The 26,175-nt window shown below is 36.4% G+C and overlaps 1 protein-coding gene across 2 annotated transcripts in view; it reads right to left on the reverse strand.

Moving 5' to 3' along the window:
* Chm (CHM Rab escort protein) overlaps positions 1–26,175 on the reverse strand; it is a 161,113-nt gene that overhangs the window by 120,036 nt on the left and 14,902 nt on the right. For both annotated transcript variants that reach the window (XM_052734988.1, XM_052734998.1), the window contains exon 2: positions 12,051–12,117. In XM_052734988.1, the coding sequence (XP_052590948.1) occupies positions 12,051–12,117 (67 nt within the window). The remainder of the gene's footprint in view (positions 1–12,050; positions 12,118–26,175) is intronic.

The following is a 26,175-nucleotide window of genomic DNA, read 5'->3' on the forward strand; positions in this document are numbered from 1 at the left end:
GAAAAACAATGACATCATGAGGTTTGCAGGCAAATGGATGGAACTAGAAAATATCATCCTGAGTGAGGTAACCCAGACTCAGAAATACAAACATAGTATGTACTCACTCATAAGTGGATACTAGATGTAAAGCAAAGGATAACCAGACTGCAACTCACAACTCCAGGGAGGCTACCTAGTAAAGAGGACCCTAAGACAGACACAGAGATCGCCCAGCAACAGAGAAATGGATAAGATCTACATGAGCAAACTGGGGTGAGGGGGGGTTAATGGAGGGCAAGGGTCAGGAGAAAGCGAGCTTAGGAGAGCGGGAGGTCCCAGCTGGATCAGGAACAGAGTGGGAGAACAAGGAAAGAGACACCATGATAAATGAAGACCCCATGGGAATAGGAAGAAGCAGAATGCTAGATAGGTCCCCAGAAATCCACAGATACCACCACTATAGACTACTGGCAATGGTCGAGAGGGTGCATGAGATGACCTACTCTGGTGATTGGATGGCCGAACACCCTAACTGTCATGATAGAACTCTCATCCAGTGACTGGTGGAAGCAGCTGCAGAGATCCATGGCCAAACCCCAGGTGGAGCTCCAGGAGTCATCTGGTCTTATAGTTAGTTTCTTACATGCATTTCTTGAGAAGTTATAATTCCTGACAAAACAGAGATGCTTTCTCACAGTGGTACCACACGTACTAATAACTACATTGAGAAGAAGGGATGCTCATTCAATGGCAGAGAAAGAGTGAACATAAGTGGCTCCCCACAATGACTATTACCAATCTCTCCTGGCCTTAGAAAGCTCTGGAGGAAAACATTCTAATTCTTTCTTAAAGGTGGAGAAGTTATCAGAAATCCTGATAATCTTACATGGTAGCTCAACTCTGAAATGACAAATAGTGAGAGCTGTATTAACTTCCAAGACATCAACTGGGATCAATTTTCCTTATATGTTCCCACATGATCTCATTTATTTGTGTAGTTTGGGTCAAATAGTTACCTGTTTTAAAAGCTGCCTTTTTTATTGTGCTGTCAGTATCAGTGTTCCAGAATAACATATCACTACATATTATTAAATATAAAAAAGACCAAGTCAAATACATAGTAAGGTTGGTACAATAGTGTTATGACATCCACCCCACATCAACTCATTTCATCTGTGTGTTATTCACTTATGCATTTGTTCTTCTATCATAAAACAATCCTGCAAAGTCACTTGGATAGAACATACTAAACAATTTATCATATACTAAAACTAGCATATGTATATGGTGAAATGTATATTCTGCACAGACACACACACATGCAAAATGAAATAAACACATAAATTCTTTAGCATTAGCACAGTTTCAAAGTAATTCCTGAGAATAAAACAAAATCTTATTAATGAGACAAATAAGAAATCTAGAAACTGACAAACATGCAATGGTATTATCAGTTCTTATAAGATAACACTATTTAGGTAAATATGATTCCTTAGTAAAATTATTAAAGCCTAGCAATGTTTCAAATCATAATTAAAAATACAGTCATTATGTAAAGTTAAGCATAATTATTTATGACAATATTTAGATATATATTAAAATCTATTTAACATATAAAATGTTTAGTGACACTAAATGTTGAACACATCCATTTTAATAGAGTCCAAGAAAAACTGAATTTAAATTAATTCAGCAAGGTAACATCATTATTTTCAATGGAGAGTTTAATTCCTCTTTCATGTAAAGTAGTATTATAAGAAAAACATTGATAGGACCAAAATAAAACTAAATAAGAAAGAAGTTGGACTGGATCACAAAGACAAACAGTTATAGGTACAGGTATATTATATTCAAATATGTACTTCTCGTCTTATAGTTGAACCTCACATAAGGATTAGTGTCTACATTGCTTTTGCGAATTACAAAATCTATTTATTTTAATTTTTTAAATAAGCAACATAAAAGCAGGTGAAAATTGAAATTCTGATAATTATAAGTATACACTAAATTACTTTTGAAAAAAAAACAAAAAAATAACAGAGGAAATCCATACTCAAAACATCATATAAGAAAGCTCTCATGTCACCCCCACTTATTTAAAAGAGAGAGAACAGCATCCCTCTTTCCCAGGGATGCCCCTCATTCCCCAGATAGCAGCTTTGCCTGACAATCTGAAATGGATGAATGCAGGCTCTGATGTAAAAGTTGAGGCTGGACAGGTAGCAGCTTTGAGTATGATGGGTCACACTAGCATCCATGCACATGGGAACCCTTCTGATTTGGGAAGGAGATGAGGAGAAGTTGTCAGTAAAAAAGTTGACTTGATATTTTGTATTTTACATATGCATGTCTTGAACTTTTAGCTTCTCCTTGTATCATTAACATCCAGACACTGACAGACATTAAATAAATCATTATTCAATGAAAAAAAATCTCCCAATTATTTAAACATGCAGGTTACTAATACTATTGCCCTTTCCCCCTTTTACTAAAAACAGATTTTTTTCTCACCTAATATATCGTGATTATAGTTTGTAAAAAAAAAAATACAAGTATTAAAGTACCATGTCATCTACCAACACCATTTCTGGGTATTTACTTAAAAGAATTAAAGTCAGAATTAAAAATAAATATTTGCTAACCCATATTCCTAGAAGCATTATTCACAACAGCCAAGAAGTTTAAGAATCCCAGATGTCTATCAAAGAATATAGCATGGGCTATTACTCAGTTATAAAGGGAAGATATCCTATAACATATGATGACACAAACAAAACATGAAGATCTTGAGCTAATTGAAATAAACTAGTCATAAAGAGATAAATACCATGATTTGCTTCTACAGGGAGTCTAGATACCCAAATTCTTGGTAACAAAAATTAGAATCTTGGCTATTACAAGTTTAATTATGGAGAACACAGTTATTGTTAAATAGGTACAAATTCCAGTTTTAAAAAAGTCAAGAGCTTTGGATATGTACAGTACAACAATGTGAATATACATAACACAACCGAACTGTGTATCTAAGAGTGGTTAAGATAGCAAATTGTATTTCACCTTAAGCATAATTTTTAAAAAATTATTTAAAGCATGGGAAAGGCTAATAAGACACATCAGTCAGTAAAATGCTTGGCTTGAAAGGATGAGGATCTGAATTTGATCCACAGAACCCACAGAAAATAGTCAGGCATGGCATTACCATCTTGTAATCCTAGGGCTAGGAAGGTAGTTGACATGTGAATCCCTAGGCTGGCTGACTATGACCACTGAGAGGCCATATCTTTAAAAAAGGAAAGGTAGATCCTAAGGAATAACACTTGAGGTTGTCCGCTAGCGTGCGCACATGCGCATGCGTGCGCACACAAACACACACGCACACACGCACGCACACATGCAGAGAGAGAGAGAGAGAGAGAGAGAGAGAGAGAGAGAACGAGAATGAGAACGAGAACATGGGAAGGCATGAACATTGAACTGAGGTACACTATTTTACATGTAGTCTAGAAATTAAAGGGTCTGGTAATACAGTTCAACTGGTAAAGCATTTTCCTGGTAAATTCGAGGCCCTGGCTTTGACTGCCAGCACTGAGAAAAACAGAGATGGAGAGACAGATGGCAGACAGACAGAGACAAAGATCCACATACCGAGGGAAAAAAAGACAGGAAGGCAGAGGCTGAGAGACAAGGCAAGGCTGATAAACTGAGTATCACTAATACTAAATAAATCCTAAGTACTAAAATGAGTATTAAATGAAGAAAAAATTAAACATGGGCCATATCAGAAAACAATTCATAAATGTCCCTTTGCTTCAAGCTTTGTCTTGTGTGGAATGAAGAGCTATAGAATCAATTTATCAGATTAATAAACAACCACACCATCATGCTTTCCTGTTAAACTTCTAGCTGCTTCTTCTTTATCTACTTTGATAGATTCTCTCCCAACACTTGTGCATTCAAAAGATTCCATTCTTGATTGTTTTGTGTTTTGTTCTAGTGAGGGTGATATTTACTTCTTTCCTACCAACTAGTACCAGAACAAAGGAGGTAGTTATAGGCAGACGAGTAAGATGTTAAAGGAATCATTTCACACTCACCAGAAAATTCCCAAAAGAAAAGAGTCCAACCCAGTAACTCTTCTCAGTGACAGAGAGAATATTCTGATCTACTCTGAATTAATTAGACTAATAGCCCTCACCTGACCTGCAAAAATGGCTAATAGACAACTAAAGGGAACAGGAAAACCACACTTATCCTAACTAGGAAGAAATACCAACAAATGTTGTTATATTTTTATTTCATTTTATTATTTCTATTTGTTTTCATTTATTTTGTTTTTAAATTTTACACAAAATTTTAAGACGAATTAAGGAAATCAATCCAACACCTAGACAAGAAAATAAGGGGATGAAAACATCAACAACATAGTAAAGAAATCCCAAAACATGAAGAAAATTGTCAGCATGGAACTGAGATTCTAAAAACAAAACCTATGTATGTTAGAAATCAGATAACCCATCAAATTAAAAAACACATATAAAAAAATCACCATCCACAAATACAACTAAGGAGAGGGAAAAGTATGAGAGATGGAAAACAAGGTCAAGAAACTACTACACTCAGATACCTAGAAGAAAAAAAGCAAACGATTATCACCAAAAGGCCCAAGACCTCCAGGATACATTTAAGGGACTAAGAATCCATAAAGTAGGATACAACATAAATACTGAACACTAACGGTATCGAGGATTCAGTAAAACCATAGCAGGAAATTCTCCCAATCTAGAAAAGAAATGGGGCATCCAAACACAGGAGGTATTTAGAATAATCAAATAGATGTGACAAGAGAACAACCTCTCCAAGAAAAACCACAATCAAACTGTCCAAAGTCCAAAACAAAGACACAATATTAAAAGCTGGAAGAGAAAAAAGTCAAATCACCTACAGCAGCAAACATATAGACCTATCACTAGCAATTCTAAGTGGACATAAAGAATGAAAATAAACCATCAACAAAGATTATAAACACTCAAGTTGCCTTTTAAACATTTATTTTATTTTTTTAATTATGTGTGCTTGGAGATGGGGTATGTACACATGAGAACAGGTACTTGCAGAAGACAGAAGAGGGCCCTCAGATGCCCTGAAGATGGAGTTACAGGTGGCTATGAGTTACAAGATGCAGGTGCTACGAACTGAACTCATCCTCTGCAGGAGGAGTCAGGATATGCTAAGCCATCTTTATAGTCCCCAAAGCTAGCTTTTAAAATTGAGGGAAAATAAGCATGCTTCAAGACAAGTACAACTAAGGCATGACAACTAAGCCAGTCTCATAAGAAAATATTTCATGGAATATTGTGTACAAGGACAAGGAAAGAGAGTCTGAGGAATGCATCCACAAGTGGGAACTAGTAAGGAATATATTATGTTTAACATAATAAATCATAAAAGCCCTCGTACTCAAAGGAGAACAAACAACACAGCCAACAACAAAAACAAGTATTAAAACTTATAGGAATATGAGATGTCCTGGGTAAACTGGGGACGGGGGCAGGGGACGAGAGAGTAGGGGATAGGGGGGACGGGAATAGGAGGGATCAGGATGGTCATCTTCAGGGTGGGACAGAGGGAGAGAGTAATAAAAGAGGTATCTTGATAGAGGGGGCCATTATGGGGTCAGGGAGAAACCTGGTGCCAGCAGAACTCCCAGGAAACCACAAGGATGATCGCAGCTAAGAGTCCTAGCAATAGTGAAGAGGATGCCTGAACTGGCCTTCCCCCAGTAATCAGATTGGTGATTACCCTAATTGTCATCACAGAGACTTCATTCAGTACCTGGTAGAAGCAGATGCAGAGATCCACAGCCAAGCACTGGGCCAAACTCTGGGTGTACAGTTGAAGAGAGGGTGGAGGGATTATACGAGCAAAGAGGCATCAAGATCATGATGGGGAAAACCACAGAGACAGCTGACCTGAGCTTGTGTGAGCTCACAGACTCTGGACAGACACCTAGGGAGCCTGCATGGGACTGACCTAGGCCCTCTGCATCTGGGTGACAGTTGTGTAGCTTGGTCTTTTGTGGGGCCCCTAGCAGTGGGACCAGAACCTGTCCCTGATGCATGACCTGGCTCTTTGGAACCTATTCCTTTTGGTGAGATGCCTTGTTTAGCCTTGAGGCGGGGGGGGGGGGGGGGGGGGGGGGGGGGGGGCGGGGGGGGGCTTGGTCCTGCTGCAACTTGATATGCCATGCTTTGTAGATTCCCAAGGGAGATCTTACCCCATTTGAATGGAGAGGGAGGAGTGATGGGGGGGGTGGGTAGAAGGGAGATGGGGGAAAGGGAAGGGAGGAGAGGAGAGGAAACTGGTTGGTATGTAGAATAAATAAGAAAAAAAAACTTATAGGAATACAAAAATACTGATCAATAATAACCAAAAGTGGGAGTAGTACTGTAGGAGGATAAGACCAGACTGAACTACATAGTGAGTCCAAGGATTGCCTAGGCAACATAATAAGGCCCTGTTTCAAAGTCAATAAAGAGGAAAGGAGGAGCTGGTATGATGGCTTGTTTAATAAAAGTGTATAGTGCCATGCTTTATGACCTGAATTCAGTCCCCAGAGACCCCTATGGAAGAGGGAGAAAAACCAACTTTCACGAGTAATCATCTAACCTCCATGTGCATATTCCAGCACATAAAAATGTACATACATGCACACAAATAAATACATAAATGTAAAAAAAATGTTAGGAGGACGTCCATTTTCCCAATGTCTAAAACAATAACTTTAAACATTTAATTAAAATTTAATAATAACTTCAAATAGAAATATTCTCAATTTACCAGCAGAACAGATTAAAATACAAGATCAAACTATTTGTTTTCTCCAAGATATAACTTACTTAAAAAGACATATAAACTTAAAGGCTAGAAATCAATCAATAAAGCAAATGGAAGCTGAAAACAAGCTCGTATAGCTATTCTGCTATCTGATGAGGTAGTCTTTAAATAAAAATTAGTCAGATTTAAGGAAGGCATTGTATGTTTATAAAATATAGTAGCCTTCCTTAAAAAATTGTATTCTTAAAGAACTGTATTTTTTAAAAAATATACTTCATTAAGAAGACATAATTTTAAATATATATGCACAGAACACTGGAATTCCTGATTTCATACAACAAACACTAATGAGCATAAATGGTCAGAGAGGTCTTGAAATATTAATAATGGGTGACTTTTTTACCTCACTCTCATCTTTACAAAAGTATCCAAAGTAAACATCAACGAAAAACTTCAAAGTTAAATTACAAAATAGTTCAAATAGACTTTACAGATGCCTACGTAATATTCCAGCCAATAATACGCAAGTCCTATCTTTTTCAGAGTCCCATGGAGCCTTGTCCTAAAAGTAAACAGATTCTAGGATACCAAGACAGCTTAAAGAAATACAAAAGCACTGAAGGAATTTCTTATATCTCATTAGTTAACAGAATAAGACTAGAAATCAGCAACAAGAGAAACCACAGAAGCTACACAATCATGATTAAGCCAAGACACTGTTGAATTAACAATAGGTTATTAAAAATAAAAAGCAGGGAGGAACTTAAATACCTTAACAATGAATGAAAAATACTACGGCAAAATTAATGGACTAAAAAATAACTCAATAAAGCAGTTCTTTGAAAAGCTAAACATTGACAAACCTTTGGCCAAACTAAACCCAAAGAGAGAGAAGACACTAATAAAATTAAAAATGAGGAGAGATTTCAATGAAATCCACATCACTGGTAAATCCTTTTAAAATGTACATTCCAAAAAACTGGAAAATTTAGAAGAAATGAAGTCCAATACATATGAACTGCCAAAAGCAAAACAACTTGAAGAAACCTATAATAAGCCATGAAAAAAAGGAAAAGAAGCATGAAAATAGTCTTCTCATAAAGAAAAACCCAACTAGATGAATTCACTACCAGATTCTCACAATTCTTTAAAGAAGACTGTGAATATTAATCTTGCTTATCAATTTGACTGCATCTGTGATTAAGTAAACCACAAGATACTGGCATTCCTGTGGGAGATTATTTGAAGCAGGGCAACCCATCCTAAATCTTGGTGGAACCTTCTGATGGCAGCCCAAATCAAAAGACAGAAGAAGGAGACTTTGCTTTTTGCCCATTTGCTGTCACTCTAGCTGGCAAGTTGATTCATTCTGTTGACATGACATTCCTTGACTGATTTTACAACCAGTAATATTCTCTGGGACTCCAATGTGGACTGAAGACCTGAGCTCTCCAGGAATCCCCTAGGCCTCCAGTTCCAGAATGAAACTGCTAAGACATCCAAGAATTGCTGGGGATGTCTTTCTGTATGCTGTGAATGTGTTGCTCTGATTGATTGATAAATAAAACCCTGATTGGCCAGTAGCCAGGCAGGAAGTATAATATAAGTGGGATAAGCAGAGAGGAGAATTCTGGGAGTGGAAGGCTGGGTCAGGAGACACTGCCAGCCACCTCGGCCATGAGAAGTAAGACATAAAGTACCAGTAAGCCACAAACCACGTGGCAACTTATAGATTAATAGAAATGGGTTAATTTAAGATATAAGAACTAGACAGCAAGAAGCCTGCCATGGCCACACAGTTTATAAGTAATATAAGTCTCCATGTGTTTACTTGGGTCTCAGTAGTTGTGAGCCAGCGGGACTGGAGAAATCTCCAGCTACACAGAATTGTGGACTAAACAACTACCAGAATCTGGACCTTTAGAGTGAGGCAGCCATTGCTAAACTACATGGACTGTATCAAATAAGTCAATCTAGTAACTCCCCTTTTAATATACATATATTCATTTTATCCATTCTGTTCCTTTAGAGAACCCTGACAAATACAAAGAAGTGATATTAATACTCAGTAAAGTTGAATGAAATAGAAAGAGGGAATAGTATCAAATTTGTTTTATAAAGATAGTAAGAAAACTACAGCCCAATTTCACTAATAAACTAAGATGTTTATTAAATGTTTTGCCCATTTGCTTGAAGAAACCTATAATAAGCCATGAAAAAAGGAAAAGCAGCATGAAAATAGCTTTTGATTAATGAAAATCTCAATAAAATACATGTAAACCAAAATAAATAAACAACAAATTAAAATCTATTATACTATGACCAGTTGGTTTCATCCTAGGGATGCAAAATTGGATCAATATAGACAAATCAATAAATGCAACATATTAAACAGACTTAAGGCTAGAAACCACATGACAGTTATCAGTGCACTGAGAATAGAGCTTTGACAAACTTCAACATCCCTTCATGATGAAAGCTTTTAGAAAACTGTAACTACAAGGAACATATCTTATCAAAAAAGAAACCTAGGGCCAACATTATACTAAGTAGAAAAACGGCACTTCCTCTAAAACCTGGAACGAGAAAATGGTGAATCTTTTCTCCACTCTTGTCAAGGTAGATTTCAATAAGAGAATGAAATGAAGTGGATGCAAAATAGGAAAATGCCAAATTATTCCTACTTCATAACAATATGATTCTATATTGAAAATAGTGAAAAACTTCAGCAAAAACTCTCAGAGCCAATGAACACTTATAGTAAAAATAGGATATAAAATCAACATATAAGCCGGGCGGTGGTGGCGCACGCCTTTAATCCCAGCACTCGGGAGGCAGAGCCAGGCGGATCTCTGTGAGTTCGAGGCCAGCCTGGGCTACCAAGTGAGTTCCAGGAAAGGCCCAAAGCTACACAGAGAAACCCTGTCTCGAAAAACCAAAAAAAAAAAAAAAAAAAAAAAAAATCAACATATAAAAGCCATCATCCTTACTATATAACAATAACAGATTTGTAGAGGAAACATCAGGAGCAAAAACCTTCACTCACAATAGCATCACAAAAAATTAAAATACTCAGGAATAAAACTTTTAAAAAGAGATAAAAAAATCACCACAATGATAAACACTGAAAACTAAAATTTAAAACAGGGTGTCAAATGGCTTATGTCTGCTAATTCCAGCCCTTGGTGAGCAGAGTGAGGAGAATCAGAAGTTCAAGATCATCCTGGGTCAACCTGTGCTACAAGACCCTATCTAAAGAATTAAAAACAAATACACATTTTTTTCACATTTTATTCATTCTTTGTGGATTTCACATCATGCATCCCAATCCCACTCATCTCCTAGTTCCCTCACTTCTGCCCTCTGCTCATGCAACCTCCCCAAAACAAGATTTAAAAGTAAAACCAAAACAACAACCAAAAACCAAACCAAACCAACAAAAAAAAAATCTCAGCATGAAAGCTGTAGTGTGGCTCAGTGAGTCACACAGTATACCCTTTAGTCCACACATCTTTACTTGAAAGTGCTCATTGCAATGAGTCATTGGTCTAGTTGGAGGCCTCTGGGCCCTCACTAGGATTCCTCTTGGATATCCTCTTGTTGCCTTGATAAATATACATTGTTAAAAAAAAAACTGAAGAAGAAAAGATGAAAAGACCTCCCATGCACATGAAATGGTAAAATTCATATTGTAAAAATAGCTATATTTTTTACAGCTATGTAAAATACAGTGATACAAAAACACGTTTCACATGAAAGTCTCAATTGCATTCTGAAGAATATATTTAAAAAATGCAAAATTTCACAGTAAAGCAAAAACAATCCAAAATAGACAAAAACAATTTGTTTTAGTTTACTTTCTATAATCTTACAGTGTACTGTCCATCATGAAGGGAAGTCAGGGCAGGAACCTGGAGGCAGAAGCTGAAGCAGAGACCATGTAGGAATGCTGCTTACTGGCTTGCTCGCCATGGCTTGTTGAGCCTCCTTATTATACAACTCAGGACCACCTGCTCAGGCATGTCCTCACCCACCATGAGCTACCACTTCAATTATTAATCAAGAAAATGCCTAGCAGACTTGCCTACACATGACAATCTGATATGGGCATTTTCTCAATTGATGTTCTTTCTAGATAACTCTCCTGTGTGTGTCAAGTTGACAAAAATTAACCAGCACATGATCTTAGAAAAAAGATCTGTGGAAAGAAAGATACAGAGAGACAGAATGTCCCAAAATGAAAAGGAAACCGTAAGAGGAAAGGAAATGATCTGACAAGGAGCCTCAGAGAAGGTAAAGAAAACAGCTGTAAACACATGTGACATGAACACTGAAAGGGGTCACTGATGGGAAGGGGATCAGTAAGAAGAGCATTAGTGGGGTGGGGGAAGGAAATGGGGAATGGAGTAGGAATAAGGTATAATGACATACACGCATATATGAAAATGCAAACATGAATCATATTACTTCTAAGTATAAATTAATGAATGCTACATTTTACAATATGAACATAAGGGAAAACACTATACACTATTTACAAACCTAGTGCTACTTGGTTTTCTAGCACTCTGGAAAACACTGTAGTTAATATCTACAAGAAGACAGAAAGTCCACTCATTCTTTCTCTTCTGAGTCAAAATGAGTAATCATATAGGTGGCAGACATAAGACCTGCTTTCAAGGGACATGGGAATTAAGATTTAAGTTAGGCATCAAGTAGTTTTCCTTTTACTTCTTTTTTGTTAAGAGAAAACTAGACATTTTCCTAAGACTTTTTAAGTTCAAACTTGGATATCCTTTAACAAAACCATAAATTCAAATCTAATGGCTAAATTTTTAATAAAACATGAAGCCTAAAATACAATACCAAATAAATGTGGTATACACAAACACACACATACACACACACAAACAAACAATTTATATAAGAAAAGGCACACATGAGGTTTTCAAGCCTGTTAAAGAATTGCTTATTTTAAGATCAAGCTCAGGACTGAGAAAAAAAATTTTTATAAGATGCATTTGGTTTACTACTTTTAAAGGACAAGATCCTTATTTCAAAGAATATAGTAAGAAACTTTGTATTTTATGTGTCTTACACATTATTGGTTAAAAATGAAAATAATCCCAGTGCCTTTTCTATGTTATGAAATTTCACATGATACATATATACAAGCACATACATAAATAAATAGACATACATGTATGTTAAATGCTACCAGGGTTAAAACTTACGAGTCAACATGCAGAACCCTCTGGCCACTCCTTGAACATGCAGCCGCAATAATGGATTCAGGCAAACCTATAAAAACACACACCTATATCATTTAGAATGTAGGTATATATGTAATTTATAGAAAATGTTCAAGTCATACTATTGCTGCATAAAATATTTTAACTAAAAATATTTTCACTAAAGAAAATTAAATATTTTCAAAATTATAAAGATTATATTGAGATGTTTCATAAACATATAAAACTAATACTGGGTTGTTTTAGGTAGAAGATAAACATTTTTATAAGGTAAGTCTTCAGCTTCTTTTCTTCTGTAAATTATCATAAATGGACAACTGTTTAAAAAAATCCGCCTCTGTTACTTAGGAAGCAGGTTACCACACAAGCTTATCTGATCCTCCCAAAGGCACTGAGAGATAAGAATCTGCACCTGCAGCCAACAACAAAACTGCTCAAGGATGTACATTTACTGTTACTAAAAAGCTCCAGAGTTGAAATTTCAACTCACATCTAATTCCAAAGCCACAAAGCCTCTAAGTGAGAATGGAATACAATTTTTTTTATGTTAAAAATTATATTAGTTAATTATCTTGCTTGTTGGTCACTATAACAGATTGGCAAGAAAATATTACTGCTTTGGAATCAAATGCAGTCATATCAAAGCTTATGATTATAGAAGGAAATACAAATTACTACTAACAATATGAATAAAAATTTGAATTACCAAGCTCAATTATGTTACAATAAAGACCAGGTTTTCTACTACATTAATAAAATGTCTATGTTATAAGTTCAAAACTCTCCACAATTTTTATCATCAGATCTACCATTTCAATAGAGGCCATTAGGGCCTATATTCTCAGTCATACAGCTAAAGCATATTTTGAAAGTTTAGTAAAGTCCTATAGAACAAGCACCACCATCACCATGAAAAATCCTAGTTGTTTTACATTCTTTGATGAACATTTAAAGTACTCACTAAGAATCAAGGATGACAAAATAAGGAACAAGTTAACTTTTCTGGGTAAAAATGTAATATGGTGCTAGGGGGTAAGGAGCATGCTGCCCAGCCTGACAACCTGAGTTTGACCTCCAGAGCCCAGACTGTGGAACAAGAAAATCAATTCCACAAGGCTATCCTCTGATCTCCCTCCATATGCCCAGCAAGATGCGCGTGTGCGCATGCACACATACACACACATACACCCCTCACACATGCACGCACACACAGATAAAATAAAATTAAAAAACTGTTTTAAAGTATTACACACAGAAGCAATCAATCTTCAGCTAAAAACCACATTAAACACAAGAGCCAACCACCTTTATGAAGAACTATTTTTCCACTTTGTGGGTATATAATGTCTGGTTCAAAAAAAGTTGTGTCCAAATATACAGAATACAACCATTAAATATCAATTATTTGAACCAAGCCATCATAAAGTTTTAACTTTGGATAGAACTGTAGAAGAAAGACTAGAGGGAAATGGGAGTTTCAAATAACCACATATATTATGTTCTTCAGTTACAAGGTATTATTCTAATGTGTCTTATGATGATCTGAACTTTTGCTATATGTAAATAACTTTCCTTGCTAAAGAAATATAATCAATATACTTTAAAAAGTTGATAAGCAAAGAAATATTACAAAATAGAATTACGTTAAGTTTTCTATTTTAATGATAGCATTAAAATGGTATATACATAGTTTTGTGCTTTGTACCATGTTAACACATATAATCTCATCTATTTATCATTATCATCATGGATAATACTATCTAAGTGAGGAAAGAAGGCAAATCCAAAGGAATTTTGTAACAGCAGTAATTCACTGCCTCCAACTTGACATAAGTTGGAGAACAGGATTTAAAGGCAATATAGGTAATACAGTAAAATGAGGACGTCTTAATCACTGATACCTGAATGGGAATCTTTGTTTCGTTGCTTCCCTAGGTGTGCAACTTTAGACAAATCAGACTTTCTGGGCCTCTTTTTCCTTCTATAAATGGCAATATTCAGCACCTACTTCGTAGGATTATTTAGTTATTAGAAGACTAACTGTACTAAGAATATTTTTTAATTACTTATTTTCAGATTATAATAATTGAATCATTTCCCCCTTCCTTTTCATCCCTCCAAAGCCTTCCATATATCCTTTCACTGCATGCTTTCAAATGTGGCCTCTTTTTTAATTAATTGGTATATATATATATATATATGCATGCATCTATATATATTCATAAATTTCCTAAATACATAAATACAGCCTGGAAGAGAAAATTCTTAACATCCTTGAGAACGATAGTTTAGAAGCGCCAAACCTTCATTTAGTACCAAACCAAACATCTATGTCTTTGCAGCAAATGCCAACACCAATTGCAGACAATATCACTTGCCTCTATTTTGCCCAAATTAGCTATTCCTTTGGGTAGGAAGATATGTGTGTGGTAATTTCTATGCCTGAAATCAACAGTCAGAAGTCAAGTCTCTGCTGACAATGCAAAGCCAAAAATGGTTTTCAAAGTGGAATATGATCTGAGTCCATACTGCATAAAACCCAAATAACTATTATTTGTGATTTTCCTTAATACTTCCATCCAGATATCACCACAAGATTGTGAAAGCAATAGGCAGGCTGTTCCAATGGTAAATACCAAGGGTCCGTTATCTTCATGCCTAGAATTATTAAAATAACAAGCTATGAATACTGTTAGTAATGTCTTTGTGGCCAAGGTTACATTTTTTTGTCCCACCCAGTCAATAAATAGTTTTTGAGGAAAGGACACAGCAAAAAAAAAAGTTAAGAGGATAGTTATTATTTTAAATATTTTACTACAATAAAACAAACTTTTTAAAATGAGTAGTTGGGAGCCAAATTAGGAAGTCTGAATGTCATTCTTCGAGGAACAAAGAGGTTGAAAAGGATTTCAGTGTTTCAATGAGAATTAGTTTTCAAAAATACTTCAACTTGGAGCTAGAGAGATGGATCTGTTGCATAAATTCAAAATGGTCTTATAATAAAAACATGGAGCCAGATATCAGGGTAAAAGCTGAAAGATCAAAGAAGTAGAGCAGCCACAGCCACCTCTTACCTCACAAACTACTCAGCCTGACACAACCTCCGCAAGAGTGCGAATTCATGTCTCCTGAGCCTGATATTCCTTTCTCAGCCCAGCCATATCACTTCCTGTCTCAATCTTCCTAGTGCTGGGATTAAGGGTGTATGCCACCACTGCCTGTCTGTTTCTCTTTTAGACTGGATTAATCTCATGTAGCCCAGTGCAGCCTTGAATTCACAGAAAACCAGAAATATCTCTGCCTCTGCCTCCTGAGTACAAGGATTAAAGGTGTGTGCCACCACTGCCTATGGCTATCTCTGTGGCTGGCTCTGCCCTCTGATCTTCAGGCAAACTTAATTTCTTAGATTACAAATACATCACTACACAGATCAGTGGTTAAGTGCACTTGTTCTCGCAGAGGACCCAGGTTCAATTCCCAGCACCCACATGGCAGCTCACAACCACCCAACTCCAGGTCCAAGGGATCTGATGCTCTCTTCTGATCTTCTCAGGCACTAGATATACAAATGATAGACATGCATACATACAAGGTAAAATTTTCATATGAATAAAATAAATCAATCCAAAAAATACCTCTAGTCACAGCAGAAAATAAACTTTCATTAAATGGGAGAGCTTTAAGTTTTAAGAGACTTATATAGGAAAAGTAACAAATTAAATCTTTTTTTTCCCAATCATTTAATAAAATAACTGCTTGTTTGAAAATAGTGAGTGAGGGAAAACATGTGCCCTAATGTACATGTGAAGGTCAGAGGACAACTTGCAGCCATCAGTTCTCTCCTTCCAGCTTTGTGAGTCCTGGGAATCAAACTCAGGCTGCCAGGCTTAATAGCAACCATCTGTAACTGGAGTTTTCCTGGTCCCACCCAGCTCCCACAGTCCTGCGGTCCGCAGCCACTCAGACCCAAATGAGTGCTGTGGGATGTCTTTCTGTATGCTGTGAATATGTGTTGCTCTGATTGGTTGATAAATAAAGCTGTATTGGCCTATGGCAAGGCAGCTTAGAGGCAGGCAGGAAATACAAGCAGATAGACAGGAAGAAGAAAGGCAGAAGGGAAGAAACCTGAACCAGCCACCCATGAGCAACATGTAACGGGATGCAGGTAAAGCCATGGAACATGAGGTGATAGATAAATTAATAGCTATGGGTTGATTTAAGATATAAGAGCTAGCTAGCAAGAGGCCTGCCATAGACTACACAGTTCGTAAATAATATAAGCCTCTGTGTGTTTACTTGGGTGTGAGTGGCTGTGGGACCAGGCAGGACACAGGAAAACTTCCAGCTACAACCATCCTTACCCAACAAGCCACCTCACCAGCCCTTCTGTTTTTCTTATTTTGTTTAAATATGGATCTATATGTGTATATTGTGTATTCAACTTTAATATTATTTAAAAACTTTAATTTTATAATAAATCTCTTCTAACACTTAGAAAAATGGTACTGAATCGTGACTCAAATTCACACATCCTTGTGAGTTTTTTTTATCTAGAACACATGCAAGCTTTAATAAATTGTAAGATTTCCCTAGGAAGTAAAGCCAGATGCCTTAGAAGCATATCTATGCTGCAAAGTAGATGACTCTCAGAAACATTATACTAAGTGAAATAGGCCAGCCCAACTACTCAGGAACCACCTTTTTGTGCTCTCTTCTCCTTCACCCTTTTGGAGTAAGTTTAGGTTTGTTCTATATCCTCAAAGATCTGGCTAATGTCTAATGTTTGATCAAAGACAAATCACACAATGTTTCACTGGAAGCACTATGAAATGTGTGAGCACAAATATACAAGTACAATGCATTCACTGTTCAAATGGCCTAATAATGTATCTTACAGGGTCTGGGGAAGAACAGGAACAAAATGATATGACACATCTTATATAGCACTGCCTGCTCTGTGGAAAATGTTCTCTACCTCTATTTCTTGAGTTAAGATTAGCTCTCTGAGGGTTTAAAAAAGCTATCACTTGTGTACCACTGATTTATCTTCAAAAGAATTTTTAAAATTCATCTTTAAGCAGTCTTCAGCCTGAGACTATAGTGCCACAACATATTGCCTTTGCAGCTGAAGAAGACCTGATACCATGGAAAAGGAATGAGCACTCCATCAGCACTGGAAGTATATGGAATAATTGTGTCTGCTTCTTTCTTGCTCATTAGGCATTTTCCAAAATGAAAATTCACAGTGACTGTAACTCTTATAAGAAGCTGGGTACTACTATTTTGTGCCAGAAGAAGAAAACTATTTCATGCAGTTTTTTGAACTAGTCTGTTGTACTCTATGCAGGATTCAGCACCTACCAGTATCACTCTTTTAGCTTACTACAAGACCTGTGAGGTAAAGCAACACATCTATGTTCTTGAAGAGGTATAGTTTAACTATCTAGATAGCAGGTAATCTGATCTGGCATACTGATGTGCTTAAGGTGCTGGCTGAGGTTACAGATATGGACTTTTCAGCCTTCAAGGCCATGATCCAAGGCTTACAGAGCCCTGTACCCAAGAATGAGAATTGAATATTTTTTACCTTCAACTGTGTGAAGGAGCTTCTCCCTCTCAAAGTATGCCAGCTACCCCTGTAGCTGCTGGGTGGTGTTTATGACCCAGGATGGTTTGTTTGCCTTGACAGTACTTACATGTCGGGAAGATAAAGAATTTGATCAAAATAAACTTCTGGCCAGAGACTGTAGATAAAAACTAAGTAATTCTGTCCTCAGGCACAAATTGAAATAACTCAAAATGTAAACTTTTTGTCGCTGCAATATTTAAAAATATTCAGATTAGGAGAATCACTTTTTCTTTTAACGTCTGGATATGAAGGCAGACCCTTTTCATGGTAGGCAAGTGCTCTCTCACCAAGCCACACATTCATACCCAAAGAGAATCTTGTACTTAAATTTTTTTTAAAAAAAAGAACAAAGATGTTTTCAATATTCTTTTTTGTGGTCATTTCAAACTCAAAGAAAAGTTCAAAAAGAAAGTACAAGGAATTCTGTTGAACTTCACTCCATTCTTCTAAATGTTAACAAAAGCCAAGTCCTTTTTAGCTGCAAAGGCAGTATGTTCTGGCACTACAGTCTAAGGCTGCAGACTGCTTACAAAATGAATTTTAAAGATGCTTTTAGATTGCTACCTCTTTGAGGATAAATCAATGGTAAATGGGGGGTATTTATTAATTTATTTTTATTAGTTTTTTCATACAATATATTTTGATGATATTCGTTCCCTTCCCAGAACTCCTCCCAGATTCTCCCCATCTCTCTACCTACCCAACTTCATCTTCTTTTTCTCTCTCAAATGAAAATCCAAACAAACTAACTAAACAAACAAAGAAAAAATCAGTAAGACAAAAAGTACTCAAACAAGACAAGGGATCCTTAGCTTTGTCTATATAGATTTAGAACTTGCCTTAAGAAGTTTGGATGCTAAAACTTATGGTTGACATGTCTGAATTTAAGGGGACGGAAAGGAAGAAAGGAGGAAAAGATGCAGAAAGTTGTATAACATGATCTATGCCATGTGTGATCACGTTGGAGCACAAACAGAATCAAGTAAAACTGAGCAGCAGGTCATGCCTGTGAGGGATTTTCTTTGCTGGTTCACTTGAGAAGGGAAGACCAACCTTAATCTGGAGCACACCTTCTGGTGGCAGCCCACATAAAATGACAAAGAACAAGGAAGCTTTTGCTTTTTGTCTGTTTGTCCTCACGTTGGCTAGAAAGCTCATCTATACTGTGCTGAGGTATTCCTTCACTGGTATTAGACCTACTTCTTCAGGATTCCACGGTGGACTGAAGATCAGCTTCTCTCAAGAAATCTTTCAGGACTCTAGCACCATATTGGGACTCCTGAGACCCATGCACTGAACAACTACTGAATTTCTGAACTTCTTATCATTAGTTGTAAGACAGCCATTGTTAGACTACCTACCTATAAATCATTCCAAAAGACCTCATTCTAACAATTCTATTCTTTTAGAGAACACTACCTAATACACAGTGTATGTGGTTAAAATATATATTTTAATCAGCCTACTTCCTAGGTCATTAGGGAATATTTCTCGTGTGTCTTCTGTGGCATAGTTTATTTCTACTTATACAAGTCTATCCCTTGTTCCTGCAATGAGAAAGAAAATTCATAATACCTGGATTAACAGTATACATCTGAAATTATTTCAGATAAATATTTTCTAAATAGTTACTGATACTCATCATTTTCTGGATCTTCAATATATTTATATACACTAAAGGAAGTTTTTTATCTAAAAAGGAATTTACATCATGAATCTCTTTATGTAGAAATGTAAATAGCTTAAATGTCTTTAAACTGATGAATGAATAATGAAAATGTGGTACAAACAAACACAATGGTATAAAGAAAAATAAAATATTGAGATTTGCAGATAAGCATTGAACTAGAAAGTATTATACTGAGTGAGATAACCTACACCCAAAAAGACAAATGAAGACATGTTCTCTGTAATTTGTGGTTCCTAGTTCTGAACCTTTACGTGAGCATATATAGCTTGGAGTAACTGAAGAAACCAGGAAAATAAAAGGTGATGTAGGGAATGGGACGTGGAGGATGGGGAAGAGAAGGCGCTTTAGAGAGGAAGACAGAAGCATACAAGTACTATGAAGTGGGAAATGGACAAAGGAGGGTAGACTTTAGCTAGGAGGTGGAAAGGAGGACAGTACTAAGCATGATAAACCTCCTTTCAAGCTGTAAGTCAGGGGGAGTATAAGAGACCCCCCAAAAAACACAATATACGTAGTTGCAGTTGCCATTGGTTGCCTCCTAGAATTTGAAGTTAAGTCCCTACTACTGAAGACAGCACAGACTTTAGACACAGGACTTAGAGGAATCAAGCTAGATTTGACCTAGAAGTCTTCTCCCTGAGGACCATCTGTCATAGCACTGTAAGGTACTATGCAAGCTGCCAAAGATGAAAAGCAGCTAGTATTTCCAGCCAGCTATGACACTTATGAACCACAACAATGATCAGCATAGCAAGTTATTCCCAAAGATGCAATACTGGTACTTCTATTTTGGGCATAACTAACAGCTGTCTACCTGGACTTAAGTCATACTGAACAGGAGGGACTTGATGCCCAGTACTGTAAACCTAGCCAACTATTTATGGCTAGGGAAGACATGAAACCTAGAGGAGAACCTACTATTGTCATTTTCCTAAGCCAGTTACTTTGTAATCACATTCTAAATACTTACCTACTGTTGTTGGGGATTTTTTTTACTCTTTTGAGAGGGGTCCACCACCCAGCTCCCAAATAAATCACACACGAAGGCTTATTTTTACTTTATGAATGCCTGGCCTTAGCTAGGCTTAGTTTCTTGCCAGCTTTCCTTAACTTATCCTAACTACCTTTTGCCTCTGGGCTTTTCATTTCTCTTACTTCCGTAAATCTTACTCATAACCTGCAACTTGCTGGCTGTGTAGCTGGGTAGTTGGTCCCTGGTGTCCTCCCGTTCTCTGGCTCTCCACTTTTCAATCTTCCATCCTCCTCCCAGTTTTCTCCTTCTATATATACTCTCTGCCTGCTAGCCCCATCTATCCTTTCTCCTGCCTTGCTATTGGCCAGTTCTTTATTAAACCATCAGATGTTTTAGACAGGCACAGTAACACAGCTTCACAGAGTTAAACAAATGCAGCATAAACAAAAGTAACACACTTTGAAATATTCTACTACAATCTACTTATCTTTATAGCCACAGATAAGTGTAACTCTCACCTCCCCCCATCAAAGAAGATTCTTTCAGCAGCCGATAGAGACAATTACAGAAACCTACAACTGGCCAAAATGCAGAGAATAAGTGACTGGATTTCTACTCTCAACTGATGCTTCTGCAACACAACCCTAACATCTAAAGCTGAGGAAGTACTGAAGAGGGTCCAGGATAATTCTTAGAGCCAGAGGACCAGGAAAGGATGTACACTGTAAAAAGAAGAAAAACTATATAGGACAGGGAAGTTGTACCCATGAAATTTCAACAATATGGTTCCCTACAGAATACTTGTACAATGACACACCACTTGACATCCTAAAGTAGATCTGAGAAATCTCTCAAGGCCCCACCCCTAGATAAGAGCTACAGGTGACTGCTGAGAAGGGGGAAATCAGTCTTTCTTAGGGATGAGTCCCTGACAGATTATCTAATACCATGAGGTCAGCCCTAAACATATATACATTTGAGCAACAGTAAATGAACTCAGCAAGTTTTATTTATATCTTAATTTGCACACACACACCCCAGATATAACAATAGTAATTAAGGAAAAAGAGGCCATGAGTTTTAGAAAGAATGGAAGAAAACAAGGGGGGAGCTAAAATGAGGAAAAGAAGGGAATGATGTAAATATAGTACATACATGAAATTTTAAACATTTACAAATATATATAATATATGGCACTTGTACATTGTTTTTATTAGTTATTATGTAAGTTAACTTATTTATAATAAGTTAAGTAAGTAAATAATTTTTGTGTATTCTATACAAGCTACTCAAACATTTGATATAATTTAAACATTTCCCATTAAATATGATTAGTAAGGCTGTCCCAAAGAATCTTCCATGGCACTCAATTATAGGAAACATGCATAATTCTCATATAAGAACAATTTGAGTGAAAAGACATTACTAAAAACAAATAAGGTAAGAAAATGACTTTTCTTAACAGTTGTAAGAGGAGTATTGACATCAGACCTTCTCAGCTGACATTCCACTAGAAAGTTGTCAGTTAAAAATATATTATTGAAAGAGCATATGGATTGTTATATGATCACACACTATCATAAACAGTCCCATCTTTCTGAAATTTTTCAAAATCTATTAAGATAAAGATGTTTAATAATCAAATGAAAACACAAGATCAAAATCAGGGGCACAAAATTATGAAATGAATATTTTCAAGAATACTATCTTAAATATCTTAAAAGAATTAGAAAATTATACATTTAATGTTAAAAATTACCTTTAATCCAAATCATCATTGCTGAACTTCATCATTTATAACTATACTATTTAGGTTAGTTCTCCATGATATATTCTTAAAGTACTTGTATTTGTGACTGACTTGTCCTAACACTACACTTACGTAAGATAAACATAAAATAAAGTACTTACACCACTCCTAGTGAATCAAACAATAAATAATAGATTCCCTGACAGGACTTTGATGACCTGGCAAAGCCCGAGTGCTTTCAGCCCAAATCATATGAAACCATAAATCACTCTTTATTTTATAGAACATTTCAAAATGGATTCCTGCTTTCTACCTTGAAAGTCATTTCATGTGTTATTTATAACTAGTGAAGACCAGAATGGAAAGAAAATTACATAGAACTAGAAAATTTACTGTGACTGCTTTTATGAAGAACAATTTCTTTTCTTTTCTTTTTTTTTTTTAAGGAAAAGAAACAGAATGACTGGCAAGAAGAAACTTGTGACTATAACAAGCTTTTAGTGAGCCACGGCTTTTACTTTACTACTTAAAAACACTATGGAGACATCTGCACCATCATAAACAAAACAGAAGCAACATTAGGTACAGAAATGACCAGAGAGCAATGCAAAGGTAAGACTACATACTTCAAAGGTTATAGCCACTCAAAAGAGATGACATAAAATTAAGCAGAAACTCAATTTCAACCAGGGCTCAAGTCATTTTGTTTAGTCCTAATTTAAGATTCGCATTCAGACTACTTTTAGTGGACACTTTAAAATGAAAACAGTAGAGTGCCAGGGAAACAACCCAGGGAACCGCAAACAGACCAAAATATGGTTCTTAGATTCAGTATCAATTCACATTAATGCCTCACAAAATATCAAGCACATATTAATAAATGATATTTAAAATCTGATGGATGTCTTCCTTGTAAAGATATTGTATTTATATGTATAATTTTTCTAGCAGTATTGAAAAAATATGCCACCTATTAAAATATTAATGCAAGTTTCATATAATATAAGGTCCCAGGAATGGCTGATAACAAGAACACTGTTCCAGGACTCAGAGTGCTGAGCCAAGCATCAGAATTGTCTTGTTCTTTTCAGGTTTATATTAAATAGCTTTGACACTGGGAAAGTTATTGCCATCACCTCTCTGCAATCCAGCTTCCTTACCAGTATGTATTCTCATTAGATAAAAAGAAGGGCTGAGTATAAATGTTGCAAAGATTTATTTCAGAATCTAAAAAACATGAATGGTAATGGTAAATAGGCCAATATTCTTAGACAAATGATATGAAATGAAAAATAAAAATAAGATTCTTAGAAAACCACAGGAGCAGAAGAGTTGATGAATCTTCCTGAAGACCCTCAAAGTATTAAATCCTAGGGGACAACATCTACAACAAGACCTGGCTATGCACTACCATCATAAACCTCAAAATATGAGTGGATCAATTCTAACAGCCAACAGATATAAGAAAATGTATCATTACCCTGAAGCTAGAACACCCCCAAATTGTCCTATGTACTGGCTGGAAGGTTGGCAGACTATTCTGAGAATGAGGGAAAAAGCAGGAGATGCTGAAAGCCTTGATGTGGATGAAAAAAAATGATTGTACAAGAGGGGGTCAGAATCCTGAGAAACTGAAAAATCAAACTCTTCTGACATGTATGCTAGGGAGTGAGGTATAAGTGAGGAGAGGGATGAGAGGGTAGGGAGAAAAAGGGGTCGGGGAAGGGAAAACTAACACTAAGATGTTTGAAAAGCCATGTGCAAAATGCTACTCCCAGAAGCCACAAGTTGTCAAATCAAAAGCCCAATACTAGACTACTTCCCTTCAAGCTGTTAGTCAGGGGAGAATCCTAGAGACTAGCCCCCAAAACAATGCAAGCTATTGTCACTGCTCTTGATTAGCTAATAGAACTTGGTGTTAAGACCTTATTGCTAAAGATACTAAACATTTTTCGTACAGGACTCAGAGAAATCACGTTGATACTGACCCTCCTTGCTGGCTATTTTTCATAGTACCAGTAGGTGCTCTGCAGTCTGCTGGGAGAGAAAAAACATCAACACTCTTACCAAGCTATGAACCCTGTGACCTACAATAAGGACAGGTGTGACAAGATTTGCAACAGGTGCCAACAGGGCATGAATGTTACTGGAGGTAGTAAATCACTACCTGATTTATTTTAAGGCCCACCCCACAGAAGGAAACTTACGCTTGGTACTGTATACTGGCCAATAAACAGTGGCTGGGGAACTCAGGCTTTAGGAGTGAACCAACTTTCATTTTACATCATTTACATCAAATCGTGTGTTCGTTCGTTCGTTCGTTCGTTCTCTCTCTCTCTCTCTCTCTCTCTCTCTCTCTCTCTCTCTCTCTCTCTCTCGTGTGTGTGTGTGTGTGTGTGTGTGTGTGTGTGTGTGTGTGATGAAGATAACCTGAGAGGATTTGCAGAGGGAAGTGAGGTGTTTGATCAAATACACCATATGCATATATGAATTTCCCAATGAATAAAAAAATAGATTAAAAAGAAAGAAGTGACTGCTGTGAACATCTTCCAAATTCATCAAAACTGATAAAATATGGGACAATGAAAGGGAAAGACAACACTGGCCAAGGAAAACAGTCAGTGGATCTCAGATCCCAGTATATGTTTACTCACTGCATGAAAACAAAAGAGAAAGATCTGGAACGGTAATGTTCAAAAAGCTATACTGCCCTATTCTCCCTATTAAAAACACAAGAAAGGTCATTTCACATAAAAACACAAGAAAAGGTCCTTTCACCTAAAAAAAAAAAATCTTTGGCTGAATTCTACTGAAGGCACATTAAGATGAATAAAACACAGCAAAATAACACTCCAAAGAGACAAAAACATGTCAAAAACAACCTCACACGTTCAATGGAGATTTCAACCTAGATGTGGTAATATAAGCTAAGACAATTTAAGAAAATCATCAAAAAATCTGACATAAAAACCAAAATAAGAGAAGCTCAAATGTGAGGTGAACAGAGAGTAGGAACATTTGAAAGACTGTCTCCTGGTTGTTGTTTGTTTGTTTATCAACTTTACACAAGCTAGAGTCATCTAGGTAGAAGGACCCTCAAATGAGAAAATGCTTCCATAAGACTGCCGGGTAGGCAAGTCTGTAGGGCATTTTCTTGACAAATGATTGATGTGGAAAGGTCTAGCCAGCCCACTCTGGGTGATACTTAGGCAGCTGGTCCTGTGTTATTTAAGAATTCATACCGAACAAGCCAGGAGGCGTAAGCCAGCAAGCAGCACTCTCTGATGGTCTCTATATCAGTTGTGCCTTGAGTTCTGGCCCTAACTTGCCTCAGTGATGGATTGTGATCTGTGCATTGTTACAAGTTGAAATCAATCCTTTTCCTTTCCAAGTTGCTTTGGTTATGGTGTTTTACCACAACAATAGAAATCCTAAAACAGACTGAAATCAGTTAAGAAGGAAGTTTTTCACAACTCATTTCAGAAATGAAAACTAAGCTAGAGTACACAAGCAAAGAAAATCGATGAAAAAAAACTGATGATGAAAAAGAGTATGGGATGACAGTACTGTGCTTGTAAGGAGATCCTTTATCTTTCAGATAAATGTTGAAAGAGCATTTATAGATAAAATGATGTTATGTCTCGGATTTCTTTCTTAGTAATCTGGAGTTGGATGGTGAAATGAGAGAGAAGGTAGAGAATACAGAGAAAACAGAAGTGGCTAGGAGTAGTTAACTGATGAAACTGAGAATCTGATACCTGGGAAGGTATTTTGTACTGCATCATTATTTTTATAATTTTCTATAATAAAACTGAGTCTACAATAGATGATAAAATAGACTGAGTGCTCATTCCAAGATTGTTATAAAATCACATTCCCTTTTATCTGAAATTTTACCATGAAATCCATTTTCTTTTTCCTTATTTTTGAGATTATAATTACAAAATTTCTTCCTTCCCTTTCCTCCCTCCAAACCCTCCCATATACCTTTCCCTGCTCTCCTTCAAAATTCATGGCTTCTTTTTTTTTTTAACTAATTGTTATTGCATGTATATACATGCATAT

Source organism: Peromyscus californicus, unplaced genomic scaffold (genome assembly GCF_007827085.1).
Source record: "Peromyscus californicus insignis strain IS unplaced genomic scaffold, ASM782708v3 Scaffold_10__1_contigs__length_136768540, whole genome shotgun sequence".
NCBI classification, from domain to species: domain Eukaryota; kingdom Metazoa; phylum Chordata; class Mammalia; order Rodentia; family Cricetidae; genus Peromyscus; species Peromyscus californicus.